The 19185-nt window shown below is 31.8% G+C and overlaps 1 protein-coding gene across 1 annotated transcript in view; it reads right to left on the minus strand.

Moving 5' to 3' along the window:
* Positions 1 to 3357: 3357 nt before the first annotated feature.
* LOC133334130 (centaurin-gamma-1A) overlaps positions 3358 to 19185 on the minus strand; it is a 66217-nt gene continuing 50389 nt past the window's right edge. The window contains 6 exon segments of the mRNA XM_061542430.1: positions 3358 to 3998; positions 4076 to 4220; positions 6598 to 6816; positions 6892 to 7009; positions 7135 to 8709; positions 9527 to 9803. Coding sequence (XP_061398414.1) covers positions 3531 to 3998; positions 4076 to 4220; positions 6598 to 6816; positions 6892 to 7009; positions 7135 to 8709; positions 9527 to 9803 — 2802 coding nt within the window. The 3' untranslated portion in view covers positions 3358 to 3530.

The raw sequence follows: 19185 nt of genomic DNA on the forward strand, positions 1-19185 counted from the left end.
TAAAATGCCGAAAATTAAAATGCCGGAAAAGGTGTCCAAAAACCTCAGAATACTGAAAATGGGGGAAAACCGGGGATCAATATTGATAAGTCGATTTTCTACCCAAATGAAAATACACAACATCAAATTAACCGACCAAATTCGTTAGAAAACGTGTCCAAAACCAAAAAAAAGTTCCTAAATTTGAAGCGTACAATTAGATGAGGACTATACATAAAGTTCTTATAATGGAAAATGAAAATCTTTTATCAAGGAATATCAGATGGGGTTTTTATAGACAATCAGAAGATATTCTCAACAAAGAACTGGTGAAAGTGTTCTCTAGGACAATCAGAATATAATCTCACAGATGACCATAGAAGGTATTGAATTGGTAGACCAAGAGTTCATCATACAGAAGGCCAGACGTTCTTCCATAGAAGATCATAAGTTCTTCCATAGAAGACCATTATGTCCCGAATACATTATATTTGAATACAACAATGACTTCTCATTAAAGTTCAGAAAATCTGCTCATAAATGGTCAGAAGGATTTCCCATTTATGACTTGAAGTATTTTTTCCATAAAAGACCAGAAGTTCTTCTCTTACTCTCATAGAAAATTAGAAGAAATTCTCATAGATTATCAGATTTTATTCTATTAAAAGAACAAAAAGACTTCTCAAGAATATCAGACAGACTTCTCATAGAAATCTGAAAGACGAATTTCTTCTCATAACAGAAGGAAGGTGTGATGAAGGGTATAAAGAAGATAGGATTAGAGAGTTTTTTTTTTAAAAAGAGACCATCAGGTCTTCCTAAAAAATACCATAAATTATCCTTATAGACGACTAGAATGTATTCCGTAGAAGACTAAAAGAAATTGTCGTAGGTGATCAGAAGGACTCCTCAAGATCAGACCACAAAAGTTCTTCTCATGAAAGATCACCATGACAATTTTTAATAAAAGAGTAAAAACTTTTCTAAAGAAGAACTCAAACTAGAACAAAAGGTTTTTTCATACACTGTTTTTAAAATAACATCAGAAAAATTATTCTCCGGTACTGGTCAAGTGATCATCTATAGTTGCCGCAATATAATTAAAAAAATTCTACGCCTTTGGGTTCTATAGTTGCCCAAAAATTATTAAAAAACGCAACGCTTTTGGCATCTACATTCGACCAAAAATTATTTTAACTAAATCCACGCCGTTGACCTCTATAGTCGTCCAAAAATTATTTAAAAATGTAACGCCTTTGGCTTCTGTAGTCATACATAAACTATTTAAAAAAAACTATTTATTAAAAAATCTACGCCTATGGCCTCTATAGTTGCCCAAAAATTATTTAAAAACGCAACGATTTTAGTCACTATAGTCGCACAAAAATTATTTAAAAAATCCACTTCTATGGCATCTACAGCAGCCCAAAATTTATTTAAAAAACCCACATCTATTGCCTCGACAGTCGCCAAAAAATTATTTAAAAAATCCTTGCCTAAGGCCTTTGTAATCGCCCAAAAATTATTTAAAAAATCCACGCCTTTGACCTCTATACTTGCCAAAAGTTATTTTTAAAAATCCAAGATTTGGCCTCTATAGTCAAAATTATTTCAAAAATCCATTTTTTAATGCACGCGTTTGCCCTATTTTGTTTTCAAAAACTCTATTGAAAAACTCCTCCCCATTAGACTATAAACTCCTCGCCTCTGGCCTCTACATTTGTTTTTTCTAATAGAAACCCAGAGCGTCATATTATAGGAATCAGACAATACTTCGCATAAAAACCACGAAGTATTCTCAGAGATAAACAGACTCATACATACTAAAAGATCTGAAAGATTTATCATTGAATGTCAAACTAGATTAGAAATTCTTCTAATAGAAGACCAGAGGGTCTTTTAAAAGGCCTTCCTCATAAGAAGGCCATTCGAAATTCTCATTAAAGTATAGAAGCACTTTTCGCAGATCATATATAGGTGACATACTGGGTGGTACATTAGAATAAATCTTAAATATTTAATAATTTCATATGAGAATGATTTGAGAGTAAATATAACCTCACATTTGAGATATATTTTGTTTTTCTGTTATACCATTAAATATTGAATATACATACATATATTGAAATCTCTGTACTTATATGATGTAATAATTTCAAATTTCTTTTTAATACTTTTTAATACACCAAATATATTCTGTGACTTTAAAAAATATATATTGGTAGGACCAAAAATATTTCAATAATTAACAAAATTATTAAAAAAAAAAACATTTATAATTTTTTCTTCTTCTTCTATATGTATGTAGTAGTACTAATATATATTTTATTTCCAGCTTATACTAATATAAATTCTATTCATATTTTCAAAGTCTATCGGTTTGTTTTGTTTTCTGTTTCTCATTTCGGTAGCATAAATTTTATTTCAATACTGATTGCACATTGCAAAAAATAAAGTAAAAAACCAAATACATGAAAGCAAACGAAATGTAAAAATGAAAACTGTAGCAAAACAAATGTAACAATGAATTCTATAGCAAAACAAAATATAATGAAATAAAACCACATTTTTTATTTTTTGTTAAAATTTTTTGGGTGTTTTGTTTTAATTAAAAAAATAATAATAATAAAACTTAAAAATAAAAACCTTTTTTTGTATAATAAAAAATATGTCCAATTTCTTTTAATACATATATATATTATTTACACACACATACAAAAAAGTTGTTATACAGATTTTTTGTTTTAAATACATTTAATATAAGGGTTTTTTGTTTTTTCTTTTAAAAACATATACATATATATTTATAATATATTTTATTATATTATAAAATAATAATAAAAAATATACAATTAAAAATAAAAATGTTAAGAGATTTGCTAAAGAAACATAAACAAGCCTGATATATATAGAAGATTGGGGGGAACGTTATTTGGTGGAATACATGAGGTAGCAGGCAGTAGGGTGGTGCGAGGAGGAAACAAAAAAACAATTAACAGGGTTGTGATTATTTCATTTCTTTTAAATAAACAAAAATTAAAAACATTTAATAACTGTAACTAAATATTTTGTTTTTGTTACTATAAACAAACGATCTTTTTTAAAAACTTTAACAAAACCCATTTACAAAAAATAAACACTTTACACATTTTTTAATAATAATAATTAAATACAGTTACAACTAAAATAAAAGAAGGGGAATTTTACACAAAAAAGAGGTTTTGAGAAATATATATTCAAGAAAACATAGATTTTAGATTTGAACTAAATTAGAGATTTTGAAAAAAAGGAACAAAATAAAATCTAGATTCAAAATAAACTTGGTTTTTTAAACAAAAATTAAAAAAACTTAAAAATTAAAATTAAAAAAAGAAAACTTAAAAAACATAATTTCCGGTTTGTTTGTTTTATAGCATTTTTAAGCTAAGCGTGTTGTTTGTTTTGTTAAAAACTACCTTCAATAATATAATAATAATGATCCTATATAAAACCTAAAGACTAATAATAATATTTTTTATTTATATATAATTTTTGTTTTCAAAATTTTTTTCTTATATAACGCCTGATACAGTTTTCTCATAGGGTGTACCCAATGTGTCTCTTCGTCGTGGCAAGGTACCACTTGCGGTCAACGGTGCCGATTCGGGACAACCCAACCCTGTTAGTAGCTCAACCAAGGCGGTAGTTTCCTCTACACTGTAATGGGGTGCTGGAATGCCACCATTTGTTGTGGAGGATGATGATTGCTGAGATTGATTTGCTGCTGTAGAATTACTGCTATTATTTGCTGAGGCCATTGAAGCCGAATTGGTATTATTTGAGGTGCTCTGCGATATCGATGAGGACGATGATGATGTATTGCTGGCCAAGCTAGAAGAATTATTGCTAGCAGCAGAAGCCGCGGCAGCTGCTGCAGCAGCCGCCTTCAATGACTTGGCTGTGGCCAATGATTGGGCTGCCCGGGCATATGCCAAACAGGTTCGACCCTCATGATCGGTATGTTTGATATTGGCACCATTCTGTAAAATGAAAAAAAGGGAATGTAAATAAAATTGTAAATTTGAAAATTGTTTTTGTTTTTTTTTTGTCAACTTACCCATATCAAAAGTTGAGCAATTGCCAAATTTCCAATGGCACATGCCAATAGTAATGGTGTCCTAACATCTCTAGGACTAACATTGGCATTGGTTATTTCCGGTGTGGAATTGGCCAATATTAAGACAATCGATTTCATATCGGATCTGTAAGGAAGAAGAGGAGAAGAAAACAAAAATAAATTAATAAATTGTTGTTGTTATTTTCAAAGCTAAGAAATAAAAGTAGGGTTATGTTCTGAAAAACTATCAGATACATATTTGGGAATTAATTTATAGGGACAAAAGGATCCCTAATATTATTCCGGGTGACTTAGGATGTTTGTTATGGCCAATACAGGTCTTGGAAAAAATAGGTTAACAAATTGTTCTTGTTATTTCAAAATTAAGAAATAAAAGTAAGGTTATGTACAGGGGGACTATTAAATAAATAATTAGGAATTATGTTTTTGGATATATTTTTTAGACAAACAAATTTCAAATATTATTTGGAATGTCCTAGGATGTCTAAGTTCTTTTTTTATAAAACTGCACTATTTTCAGAATTTGCAAGGTTATATACGAAATTTGCAACCGCAAAGTGGCTGCGAGGTGACATTTCGGTCTCTTGGAGTGTGAAAATCATATTTCCAAATAAAATACCAAAATAGATGAATTTTTTGATATAACCCCATAAACATGTTCCGTCCGATTTTAAGAATTTTAGTGGTCCTAGTTGTATTTTCCAACCAAATTGGTGGAAATTTAGCATTCAGGGTTTTTAGAGTGGGAAAATAATATTTGTAGAAAATTTTCAATATGCGACAATGTTTTGTTATAGCCTTCATATATCGATCCCGCACAATTTTTTAGAATTTTCAAGAGTTTAGCTGCATTTTTTCTCATCGAAGTGGCTGTAATCTGGCATACCAAGTTCTTGTAGTGTCAAGAACTTCTATGCAAACCAATTGCGAGTTAGGTCCGACCTCATTTTCAATATTTAGAAGTTTTTTATGCGCAACCGAACTGGCTGAAATTTGATATTTCGGGTTCTTTGAGGGTAGAGAAACTTATTTTCAGAAAATTTTCTATTTAGCCTCCATATATAGGCCCCCCACTAAGTGACTGTAATTTGACGTTTCGGACCCTTGGAAGGGAGACAAATAATAATTTAAGAAAATGATCGATGTAGAACCATGTTCTGACATATATAGGTGTTCCGAAATATTGGAGGGTTAGAACAAATATTTACAGAGAATTTTCAATGCAGGTCTATAATTGACATAGACGCCTTATATAGATACCGACCGATTTTCAGTTCATTTCCGAAGTTTAATAAACCATAGGCACCATATAAAAGGTCCTGCACGATTTTAGGTGGATATAAAAAGTTCGGCTGGGTCGGAATTAGGGTTTGAGAAATTGTTCTTTTAGTTGTTCTTTTTTTAATAATTTTAAGGGCCTATCAGAGGATTCTGTTGGATGAGTTTTTAGAAAATTTTTGGAGGAATTATCAGAGTAAAGAATAATGGATTTTATCAAGAGCCCTATCAGAGCCCTAATTGTGAATTTTTGGAAAATCATTTTCTGACGAACCATCAGTGCCCCAATGGTGGATTTTTAAAAGTATATTCTTGAGGATCTATCAGCTTCTTATTTTTTGCTTAGGTTTGCGGAACTATCAGAGCCTTAATTGTAGATTGTTTAAAAATAATTTTTTGAAGTTCTTTGAGGGTAGAGAAACTTATTTTCAGAAAATTTTCTATTTAGGTCCCTGATAGGACTTAGCCTCCATATATAGGCCCCCCACTAAGTGACTGTAATTTGACGTTTCGGACCCTTGGAAGGGAGACAAATAATAATTTAAGAAAATGATCGATGTAGAACCATGTTCTGACATATATAGGTGTTCCGAAATATTGGAGGGTTAGAACAAATATTTACAGAGAATTTTCAATGCAGGTCTATAATTGACATAGACGCCTTATATAGATACCGACCGATTTTCAGTTCATTTCCGAAGTTTAATAAACCATAGGCACCATATAAAAGGTCCTGCACGATTTTAGGTGGATATAAAAAGTTCGGCTGGGTCGGAATTAGGGTTTGAGAAATTGTTCTTTTAGTTGTTCTTTTTTTAATAATTTTAAGGGCCTATCAGAGGATTCTGTTGGATGAGTTTTTAGAAAATTTTTGGAGGAATTATCAGAGTAAAGAATAATGGATTTTATCAAGAGCCCTATCAGAGCCCTAATTGTGAATTTTTGGAAAATCATTTTCTGACGAACCATCAGTGCCCCAATGGTGGATTTTTAAAAGTATATTCTTGAGGATCTATCAGCTTCTTATTTTTTGCTTAGGTTTGCGGAACTATCAGAGCCTTAATTGTAGATTGTTTAAAAATAATTTTTTGAGGGATTATGAGAGCTCTAAAATTGGATTTTTTTAAATTTGTTTTTGAGAAGCCTAAATTGCTATTTTCCTATTCCTAATTTAATATGTTTTTTTTTTCATTTTGAGGTTATGTGTCTGTGCTTCTTCTTACCTAATCACAGCTTCAATTAATTGTTGACCCGGTGTGGCATTGGTATTTGTATTTGGTGATGGTAGAAATTCCTTGGCCTCATATTTACTTCGGATCCAGGCCTCTTTCTCCTCGCGTGATGTATTTGGTTTTGGTTTGGTTCTTTGGCGTGTATTAGCTTCCCAAACGGAATTAGCCAAGCTATTGCCGATGGCGAGCATGACACTTAAGTGGCCGGCACTAAAAGGAGAAACAAAAACAACAACAATTAAAAATAAAATCAATTTAAAATAAAATTCCAACAAAAATACTTACGGCCAATCATCCAAACCCAATGAACGGACTTTGGAAATGTGAGAACCCAAATTGCGATGGACACCCGAGCATTCAATGCACATCAAGACACCCAGATTTAAGCTGGCCCATTCAGGATCTGGAAGAAAAAAAAAATACAAATTATTGAAAGCCATTTTGGAGAATATATCAGGATCATAAGGTGAGAGAACTGAAGAGCAGAAGAAAAAAATAAAAAAAATTGTAACCGAACATTAAACTCACTTGGTGCATCACAGTCAACACAATAACCATTACCCGGTACCCGGGTACGTATCGTTACCATCGATGCCAATTCACTTGTGGTGGCCGGTTTCAGTTTCGTACTCTCTATACTCTGAAGGCTCTTGAAAATCTCCTGTTCAATGGCCGCAACCCATTCATCGCGTTCCTCCGAATTGGCTGCCTCGAAATGCCACTGCTTTGAGTCCAATGAAACAATATAGAATTCATAGCCATCAGAGTCATCAATTTCATTGGACTTGACGCTACTACTTTTCATACGTCTATGACGTTTCTTGACATTTGGTGTTTGGGCTTCCAATTTATTCGAAGCATTTACGGCTAATAGTTCACGTTGTGATGTCTCGGCGCCGGGGACGGCTAAGAAAGTTTGCGAATTGGAATTGGACATGGCAATGCCTTCATCGCCACTGGTCTGTTGGGAGGAGTTCGATTTGACGGCGGATTCCTTCAAGGGTTCGAAAACTGAAAAGAAAGAAAAAAATGCGGATTAAAAATTTTAATTCGAAGAAGTCGGAGTTTTTTTGGACTCACCATTATTTGTGGACAACATTGATGTGGTCAAAGCACTGTTTGTAATGATGGACTTGGAGCCGCGTGGCTTTTGCCCTGGCACCTTCACCGTAACATATTGCAATGGTATCTCCTTGCCATGCACATCATCCATATAATCATGCAACGAGGGGTGATAGGTCAAGCGCCCATCATCACACAGCGTGACATATTTCTTTTTCCACTCCTTATTCAGTGATTTACTCGATCGCTTATACAAATAACCCTGTTTAATGGGTATGGAACGGCCACTACCCAGCTCACCATTTTTCATATCCTTCTCACCCTTTTTCGATGAGGAGGGTATGAAGAGATTTGATCTTCTGCGCGACTTACGACTGGCCGTAGGCGTTGAGGTGGGTGTGGGTAAATCTTTGCCGCCCACTCCCATATTAGAGTCTTTTTCGCGCAACGGCACCAACGATAGCGGGGCCAATTGTTCAGCAGCCGATGCCGAATCACGTACGCCAACCACTCCGCCACCTGCACCTTGTGGATTATATTTGGTTATGTTGTTGTTTTCATTTGTTAAAGCATATTCCCGATCACGATTATGATGAGATCTCAGTTGGACATGTTGTGAATCTTGTTGTTGGTGTTGATTGTGTTGTTGCCACAGTTTTTGGGCCGTTTGTCCCGTTGGGGGCAAACTATGTTGTTGTTGTTCACTATGTACAAAATCGGCACTCATACGCATTGGTATATGATGTGTTGAACTGGAGAGGACATGATGGCGATTAGGTAAGGTTAGATTACCAGCCGCTACTGCATTTGATCCTGAAGCACCAGCTGCGGCAGCACCACTTGTACTTTGCATCGAGCTAGCTGATGAATTGGAATTGGAGGAAAAGCCATTGGCATTGCTGCTGCTACCATTACTGCTTGGATTATTGTGATGATAGGAGGCAATACCTAGGCGGGTGTTGGCACCTTGAGGTGTGGTTGGTCTTGAGGTAACAACAGATGCGGGTAGGGGTAAACGTTGTGAGAGGATTTTTTGACAGGCTGTAAAAAGAAAATGAAACCAAAATAAAAATTAGTTTTTTTTCAAAATAAAAAAAAAATAAAATAATTGGCGCTCAATGTGGGATCGATATGAATATGGATGTAATACAGGATATTGATGAAATATTAATGACTTTTTATTAAAAATAAATCATCATAATGAATTTTAAAAAAAGATAATATTGTATTGTATAAATTTGAAGTGAAGATTAAAATTGGCGCCCAACGTGGGCTGGAGAAAATAATAATTAAAAATATTTTGTATTAAAAATAAATCTTTCAAATGGAGTTTAAAAAGGAAAATAACAGAATTTTGGTAAAGAACAGAAGGTATTGCATATATTTGGAATGGAAATTTTCAATTGGCGCCCAACGTGGAGTTGTTGAAAAAATTTAATTTTAAATAGTTACTAATTTAAAATTGAGATCCAATAATAATGAATATTTCTTTGTTGTACATGATTTTTACCAATAAAGAAATTGAATATTTGGTATTTCTTGAAATTACAAAATGGCGCCCAACGTGGAGTTGGAGAAAATCATTAATCAAAATAGTTACTAATTTAAAATGGAGTCCAAATAATAATGAATATTTGTTTTATGAAATTTTGGGTTTTATGAAATTTCAAATTGGCGCCCAACGAGGCGATGAAGAAAAAACATTAATTAAAATAGTTTCTATATAAAATCGAGGCCCAAATAATAATGAATATTTATTACTGTACATGTTTTTCTTATTTAAGACAAATTATATTTCATAAAATTTTATTTGGCGCCCTAGGTGGGGCATTTTTATTTTTCGGTTTGAAATACTCACCATCTTGAAATACCCGCTCCACATTTAAACCATATGTGGCACATGTCTCATAATATGAACACCGTTTCAAATCATTGGCCAGTTTGCGAGCCCGCGAATCATCAATTACCCGAGGATTTCGCTCGCTAATTGCATCCTGTGTACCGACCAATATCATGGGAATATCTTGGCCATTGCGGAAATGTGCCATTTTGGTATAATAATTGTAGACTGTATTAAAACTGGATTCGTTTTCTAAACTAAAAACGAAGATGACAGCATCAACCCAGGCAGCGAACTGTAAAGAGAAAAAAGAAGAAGAAGAAGAAAACAAGAAATTAAAACACATATGAATATAATGAAGAAAGAAATGTGTATAGAATACAAAACCCAAGGATAATGAGTTATTTATTTTCTCAAAAAGGAATACAAAAAAGCATGTTGCCTTTTGTCCAACAAATCCTTGACTTTGTATAATTGCTGTACTTTAAACTTGACTTAAGGTTAAGGTTTTTTGTTTGAGCAAGCAGAGAAGAAAGGGATTTTTTGTTTGCAAAAATAAAGGAACAAAAGCCCCCTGAAAGGATATCAAGGTGTTTGCTTTCACAAAGGAAGAAAAAACAGGGGCGTTTGTTTGTTTTGTTACGGGATATGCGAAGTTTTAAAGTCTGTGACTAAATTTGAAAATTTAAAACCTCCTTAAAGAGGAGAACCCAAACCCATAGCCGAACAAAAATCAATTGCGAAGTTTTTTCAATTAGAAAACAATATACCGGAAGTTTAATGGCTGTGACCGGTAGCCAGACCCTCTCCACATAAAATTCATGTTTTAGTTTGGTGGGGTTTCGCAAAGGGTTATTATGTATGCTTGGCTTGACCACTGGATGTTTAGTTAAGCATAAAATTTGCCAAAAGGATAATGAACTTTAGGTAGTTTTTATTCAAGTTCCAAAGAAATATATTTACCAATACACTAATATAGAATATTATGACATAAAACGAATTTTACTTTTCCTCTTATTCCTGCTACTTCCTTTGGCTATGGGTTTTTTTGTTGAGAGCAATTTAAGCATAACTCCCCATTTGATTTATTATTTTGGTTATCCTGTAAATTGTTGCACACTGCGCAGGTTCTAGGATATGGGGTGGTTGGATTGCATAGGTGGTGGAAGGGGGGAGTTTAAAAAATTTACCTTTGAATTTTTATAATTTTTATTTTCGATATATTTAAAAAAATAAATACAACCGTAATTTTTTATATTTTTTAGAATCTATAAGGCCTTTGAAGATTTTTTAACACAACTTCTATTTATATTTTCACTATAAAGTCTCTCTCTTTTGTTTTCGGTTTTCTAGAAATCCGTAACTTCCGCGTGAAAAACACACAACTCACTCGATTGATGGCTCTCGTTAAACTGTATGGGTAAATCGGCATCGAAGACCCCCATGAAGTTAGCACAGGCAGGCTTTCCTACAGGATAACCAGCAACAACAAAAATAAATAAACTGGGAGCATAAGCTCAGTGGGTGGTGGGCCAACAGTGTTAAAAGAGAGAATGAGAAGAGACAGACATTTTCACACACACACGCACACGCACCACAAAGTGTTAGTCTGTGAAAAATCCATGTATATTTGTGTGGCGGCGGCGGCATATAAACCATAAAACAAAACCCATGGTATATGAGGAGATAGATATACACCACACACAGGACTATTATCAATAGGACATGTAAACAAAATTGCTACACAAACACATATAAACTTACACACATCAACCACACACTAACGCCCATACACACCAAATCTGCCAGGAAGCCTCTGACTTTTTTTCTGATATTTAATAAAACTTTGGTTTGAATGGTTGTTGTATGCGGATTTTGTGTGTGACCGTGTCTGTCAGTGTCGCCCGAGTGGCGGCTTCATAACTGTCTTACACACAAAAAAATCGTCAACAACAAATCTACCGCAATTTATTCCGGTTCATGGTATGTGTGTGCGAGTGTCTGTGTGCTCTCGTTTTGGCTTTATTATGCCATAACTTTGCTTTGCCTTGCTCTTGGATTTGTAAGGAAAATGTTATTCAATGTTACAAAAACATTGGGGTTTTCTTTTTTTTGTTTTTATCCACTCACAGCGCCTAAATGTATGCTGTCTTTTTATTTTGTAACAAACAATTATTTTTTTGAAATAATAGTTAGGTTTTATTAAGGATTTTTTTTATTTTAAAAACATTTATATTAAATTATTGAAGGTGGCGCCCAATGTGGGGCCGAAGAAAAATATTAAATTCTGGTAAATTTTAAAATACAATTTGTTAATAGGCACCTTCTTTTGTCTACCAATTTTCAAAACAATAGAAATGGCGTCAGAATTATTTTTTGGAAATATTAATGAAGTTGGCGCCCAACGTGGAAATTTTAAAATAGAAAATGTATACTATACAAAAAAAAAAAAAAAATACCCAGGGAAAGATGTACCAAAATGCTCTTTAAATAAATTAAAACAATTTTTAGTTTTAATTACTTTTATATTAACTTATTATTAAAGATGGCGCCCAACGTAGGGCCGAAGAAAATTATTAAGTTCTGCTATAATTTAAAATACAAAATTATTAAAAGGCTCTTACGTTTCAATTATTTTTAGTCATGTTATTGAAGTTGGCGCCCAACGTGGAAATTTTAATATAGGAAATTTATTCTGTAAAAAGACAAATTACCCTGGGAAATCTCTACCATAAAGTTCTGTAAGAAATTTAGAATAATTTTTATTTCATATACATTCATGCTAACTTATTATTAAAGTTGGCGCCCAACGTAGGGCCGAAGAAAAATATTAAATTCTGCTACATTTTAAAATACAAAATTATTTATAGACAGCTATTTTTGTCTACAATTTTCCACAACAATAAAAAATAGCGTCTCAAATATTTTTAGCAATATTATTAAAAGATGGCGCCCAACGTGGAAACTTAAAAAAAAAAACAAATTTATTCTATAAAAAAATCGCACAGGGAACGCTGTACCATCATGCTAAAAAATTTTTGAACAAAAATATATTTAATTTTTTCATAATTATTGAAATATGGCGCCCAACGTGTGGACCAACGTAAATTATTCGTTAATTTGAAAATAATTTTTTTTTTGGCAAAGAATCATTAACTTCTTTGCGATTGTTCATTGCTGTTAACAATTGTAGACATATATCGACAAAATTAATAATTTTAGAAATATTATTGAAGTTGGCGCCCAACATGGAAATTCAAAAATAATGTATCTATTCTATAAAAATCACATAAAAATTGCATAGGGAAAGCTTCACCATAATGTCAATAATTTTAAAACAAAACATTATTTAATGTTTCATAACTATTAAACGTTGGCGCCCAACGTGTTGGACTAAAGTAATTCGGTAATTTTGAAATATTTTTGTTCTTTATATTTATATGAAATAAGGAGGGTGACTATCTTCAGTCCTAGTGTGATATTTTTTTTTCTTCTAATATGGCGCCCAACATGGGGCAAATTATACATTTCAATAACAGTATATCCATTTTAAAATATTTTTTTATTGAAAATATTAGGGGTTGTGGATATTAAGAATTTAAAATTCAAACCGAAAAATATTTGCTTTTCACAGTTATTAAACTATGGCGCCCAACGTGTTGTACTATAGAATAAATTATTCGGTAATTTGACATATATATTTAAATTTTATATTATTATGAAATTAGGAGAGTATATATCTTCAGTCCTAGTATAATGTGTATATTTTTGCAATGTGGCGCCCAACCTGTAATAAATTATATTTTATAAAAATATATATTTAAAAAAAATTATTAGAAAGCAAATTTAAGTTATTTTTCATTTCAAAATTATTTTTTTTTAGAATTTATTTATTTTTTACTTTATTTCCAATATTTTCTCTCATCTTTCCCAAAATCCACCTATTATCACATAGCGCCAAGAAGTATGCTATCATATTTACAATTCATTCCATCAACACAATAAAATATACAATTATTTCTTTGGTGTATTTGTTTTAAGCCAAAAAAAAAAAAAAAAAAAACGAGGCGAAGGGCAAGTGGAAGGGAGAGAGAGAGAAAGCGGGAGAATTGAAAGTATGAAGAGGATACATGCATTCATGTTTCATTTTGTTGACTTCGACAAATACAAATAGAGAGTTTTGTTTTTTAGTTCTCTTTTTTTGCTTAAGAGAGTCAAGAAACAAAAGGAAAGAGATTTTACAGTTGTTAATTTTACAAGAAATCCTCAAGTAATCTCCCCCAACATTTTTTATGGTTATTACTATTTAATAGGCAATTGTTTGGCGGTAAATAGTAGGTTACACGTGAGGAAATTTGTGAAAGTAATAAAATTGTAATTTAGAGGAATTTAGAGGAATTCAACATATTTTCAAAGAAAAATAATTTTTGAGGATTGCTTTCGAGGCAAATATAATTATGTTGAAAATGAGGGGCCTACTTTCAGGAGCTAAAATATTTTGTTTTTGAATTTTTGGTAGGAAAATTTATTTAAAAAAATTCTTTTAAATTATTTGTAATTTGTACAAAATTTGATGCCTACTTTCAGGTGTTACAGGTTATTTATTTCTCAATAGAAACATTTATTTATTTTTGGTTAAATGAGCAAATATTTGTTTGTAAAAAATTAAAGCATACCTGAAGGAGCGAAATGTTATTCTTTATTTTTAAATTTTAAAGCCTACTTTTAGGATTTTAATGAAATATTTCCCCAGTGTACCACATGCCGGCTACTCAATTATTTCCCACATAAATCCGAATGCATTTTTAAATTGGTTGTAGGAAAAAAATAATAGAAGAAAAATATGAAATGCTCCATACACACAACTGTACTCTAAGGCCCAGTGTTCATCCAGGCCCATTTTTCCCATACTTATAAAATATTTAAGCCTACAAGGTCTTGGACTGTAGTCGTCGGAAGGAAAAAGCTACACTGTAAATTATACCATGAAATAAATATAAAATATAATATTTAATTTGATTTGGAACAAATTACTTCCACACTCCTGTGTAGGTCTGTATTTGTGAGGCCGCGAGAACGGAAACCAAAATCCTCACACCCACCCTGAAAAGGATGTGGGAACTCATGTCATTGTGAGATTGTTGGCAGCTGGATTTCAAGAAAAATAATTGTTTACACAAAACGAGAAAATAATGAAACGCGTGTCCCAGGTTTGCTTTTTCTTGTGAGGGAGTTGTCACCGGAGTTGAGAATGTAACCCTAAGATAAACACCGTGGAATACAACCACGTTAAGTTTTAAAAACTGCATCGTTGTATGAATATTATGTTCCTTGTTGAAGTGCCAGAAGTCTCAAGAGCACGTGACGTTGTTAACAACCACCATTACAAGAAGGGCTAGACATCGGAGTTGATTCCAAGATGAAATAGAATTTAAGAAAAGAAATGCAGTTAAATGCGCTTAAGTAAATGTGGCATAAAGCCAAAGTGGGAGGATGGTGGTGGATGTGTGAGGTATTTCGTAATCTCAGGGTGGTGGTAAGGTAAAACAAAAATCTCAGTAACACATGACATCCATCATCTCACGACCCTAAGACATATTACATGGCAAAGCAACTCTGTAACAAATCAAGGTTGCACACACACATACACTCACAGGAATCTTAGGGATGGTAAATAGAAAAAAAAATAAGGAAAAACATACAAAATCCTAAAGGACGCGTGCCAGGGCAAACAAAAATATAACTGCAAGATTATTTCATTTTCATTGCACAGTTTCCTCGGGACCATGACGTTGCAACCCCAATGTTGTTGCAAAAAAACGAATAGATGTTATCATTAGAAATGCTTGTTAGCCAAGTTATGCCTGAAGGTCCTTTGGCAAATGATTTGCTGTATGCTGCCTTTTCCACATATCTGCAACCGGCTATATGTGGTGTATGCATAATGCAATAGAAATTGGAGCTGGAGTAGAGTGGATTTTTTTCTGAAACGTGTGCCGGTTTTGTTTTTGTCATGTTGCATACGAATTGAAATAAAGTGACATAATCGTTTATGGGTTTATCAGGGTTAGTTACTGAAGCTTCAGCCTGGCTGTAGAATTTATTTTTCCATAGACGATAAAAGTAAAGGTAGCATGGGATTTATAAAAGGAAATTAAATCAGAATAAATAAAAAATAATTTTTATATAAATTCCAATAATTTTCTTAGTAATATTACGGATTTTGTGCCATCAAGCATGTGTTTGATATCTTAATACCCAACTTATTAACAAATTTTCTTTAACAAAAGTGCAAAAAATTAAAAAAAATGTGTTCAAGCATATGCTTGTCATGAAAATTTTCTTGCCAATGTTGAAAAATATTGTAAAAATATATATCAGTATATTTTCTAACATGCAAATAGTTTTCTTGGCAATTGTTTTGAATTTGAGAAAGTTCAAGCACATCCTTGAGTATTTTATTTTACAGTTATAGATCACAAATCGTGTTGGTTTTATATTGCCAACATTATAAACACAAAAACAATACAATTCATTTGCTTTTAGCTTCATTTGGAGTGTTCAAGCATAAGCTTGATAAATAATTTATTTTATAAAATTAATCAATTAAGCAAAAAAAATTGATTTAAATAATTTTTCCTTGTAAAATCTAAGTATTTTGCATTTATTTTTTAGTTTACTCCGCTCAAGCATAAGCTTGAGTTCCATAATTTTCAAAATAAATGCAAAATCTGAGTTGTTTTATATTTTTTGCCAGTATTCATACAAAAATGATTGATATTTTTTGAATATCAATCTCTTTATAAGTGTTCAAGCATAAGCTTGATTTGGATATTATATTGTTTAAGCTAAAAAAAGTGAATGAATTGATTGGATTTATTTCAGGAGTCATAATAAAACAATAATAATAAACATTTTTCCATCATTTGTGAAATTATGTATGTGCAAGCATGTGCTTGATTCGATTTTTGTTTTAAGATTTCACATGAAAAATTCTGTAAAATTGTAATTATTTTTTTGTATTTCCAATATAATATACAAAAACAAAATTAATTTTTATTACTTCTAACAAATTTTCTGTGCTCAAGCATGTGCTTGATTCAACATTTTTTTAGATTTCAGATGAAAATGTTTGTAAAATTGTATTTTTTGTGAATTCAAATTTAAGTATAGCAAAATTTACAATTTTTATTAATATTTTTGTATTCAAGCATATGATTGACAGCAATAATAATGTAGATTTTGATATTAAATTCGCCCATTTAATGAATTTTTGAAACATTTTCTAAAAACTACTACATTTCTATTAGATTTTCTTCAAAATGAGACTCTCAAGCATGTGCTTGAAGGAAAATATTTTAGCAAATTTACCAAAAAATCACTAAAAATGAATTTGAGGACAATAGCAAGTCCTAGAGTTTATTTTTTGAATTTATAACTGATTTTGTAAAATAAATTAAGTCAAGCATGTGCTTGATTGTTGAATGTAATGGCTTTATATTAAAAATTTAATTGTTTTTTTATTTTTAAATGCTTTTCTGTTCCACTTTATCTTAAACTTTCCTTTTTGAATTCAACAATTTAACCCCATTACTCAAGCTTGTGCTTGAATAACCAAATAATGAATAACCTGTCCAACAATTATCCTTTTGACTTTATTATTGAAGAGCCTTTTCGAAGTGATGACCCCCTTTTTTAAGTTGTGTGTTTTTGACACTTATATTTCTTTTTTGGGGGATACTGTGTGGGGTCAAGCATTTTAACCTCAAACAAATTTGGGGGTAAAAGGACAAAAAATCTAACCTACAAAAAAACTTCTTGCAAAATTTTCAAATAAATTGATGTCAGGATTTGGGGGGTTTCCCATACAGACAAAGGCAGGGAACTCCAAAGTCACTAAATAAACACAAAACTGATGGGTTTATAAAGCAAATAGGAACGGAGTGGGGTGGCAGGGAGATTACATAAAATCGTAATATACTTTGCAAAATATTGCAACGGGTTTTGTGTTTCGAACTCATTGCAAATCCGCTTTTGGTCCGTACGATATTTGCATTGTTGTCAAACATTTTGCACACACAGATGAGGAGTATTGCAGAGAATGGAAAATAAATTGTAAGGCTTTTGTTGTAAACCTCCCCATTTATGACTATGTGCATTGTGCAGAGAGAAAACAACAATGAGGAACTGCAAGCAACCCTTATACAAATCTTACAAAAGCAGCCCCATGCCAGGATATGAATTGTTTTGAGGGCTGCAATACCATAATCGTTAAAGTAAATTTAAAATGGGCACATACACACAAAAAACCTAAACGGTTAAGAATTTGTGCAAATTTAGACTGAGGTATTGTTGAGGCTGTTACGGTTGGCGGTCGATTTTCTTTTTTTTTGGAGAATTCATTTTTTTGTTGTTTCTAAACGCAAACAATTAAAATGCAAATATTATCAAAAGAATCGAAAGTGTATTCACCGCTGTTCGCAGTTTTCCAATAATAGAATGGAAATCTAACTCTAACTCTCTAAACATTAGGGGGTTAATAGCGAAAGTAATAGTGGGCAGGGCCCATGTCAATATATGACGATTGTTTTTAAAAGGCTTGCCAAAATTTATTTTTTTTTTGCCATGCTCCTCTGTAATCCTTTGTGTTTCCTAAGAACCAACAAACCATAAAATGTGTCTAGGTCCAGGATTATAAAGGATTTAGCTAGTTGGCACGTGTTTTAAAAAATAATTTTGACGAGGGGCATATGTTTTCGATCTATGAAACAAAAAATGAACTAGTAATCCCTGAAAGGGATAAATTCCAAATTTTCTAACATGTTTACATTTCGGAAAATAAATTTTATTGAAAATGAAAGTCAGTTAGTTGTAAATCGCCTTAAAAGGGGATTAATACCTACACAATTTACGATTAAAATGTCAAAAAAGTAAACATTACATCAAAAAAAAAAAAAAAAAAAAATACAAGTTCAAGCTGGGTCAAGCATGTGCTTGAAACAGGCGAACCGTAATTAATTGCATTAATTTTAATCGTTAATTTCATTAATTTTAATAATCTAGAGTGGAAAATTATAAAACGTGCTTATAAAATATTTTCGAATTACATCACAAGCATATGCTTGAAGAATCACAATTTTTATTAATTTGAATAGGAAATAAAAGAAAATCATTTGAAATGTCTTCATAAGCAATTTTAATGAAATGTTCATATTTTTCAGTTAATTTTTTAAGTGTCAAGCACATGCTTGAACCCATTTATTTGTAGTGAAAATTGTTATTAATTTGTTTTATCATTTTTTTAAAAATCATTAGAAATAATCCTTTACACATTATTATTTGTTGTTAATATAAATAATATGAAATTTTTGAGCATTTTACCTCATCAAGCAGATGCTTGAATAATCAGAATTTCTTGAATAAAAAAAACCAAAATCACGAAAAATTTTTTTAAATATTTGGAAAATGTAACTTCATATTTTTTTAGTGAATTTTACATGTCAAGCACATGCTTGAAGCCCGCTATTGTTATTAATCTGACCTAAAAATCATTAGAAAAAATTCTATACACTTTATTACTTGCTTTTAATATAAGTAATATGCTATTTTTAAGAATTTTGCAACATCAAGCACATGCTTGAACAATCAGAATTTCTTGAATTTCAAAAAAAAAAAAA

This window comes from Musca vetustissima, unplaced genomic scaffold (genome assembly GCF_032173495.1).
Source record: "Musca vetustissima isolate MV318-11 ecotype Yass unplaced genomic scaffold, APGP_CSIRO_Mvet_v1 utg7628, whole genome shotgun sequence".
NCBI classification, from domain to species: domain Eukaryota; kingdom Metazoa; phylum Arthropoda; class Insecta; order Diptera; family Muscidae; genus Musca; species Musca vetustissima.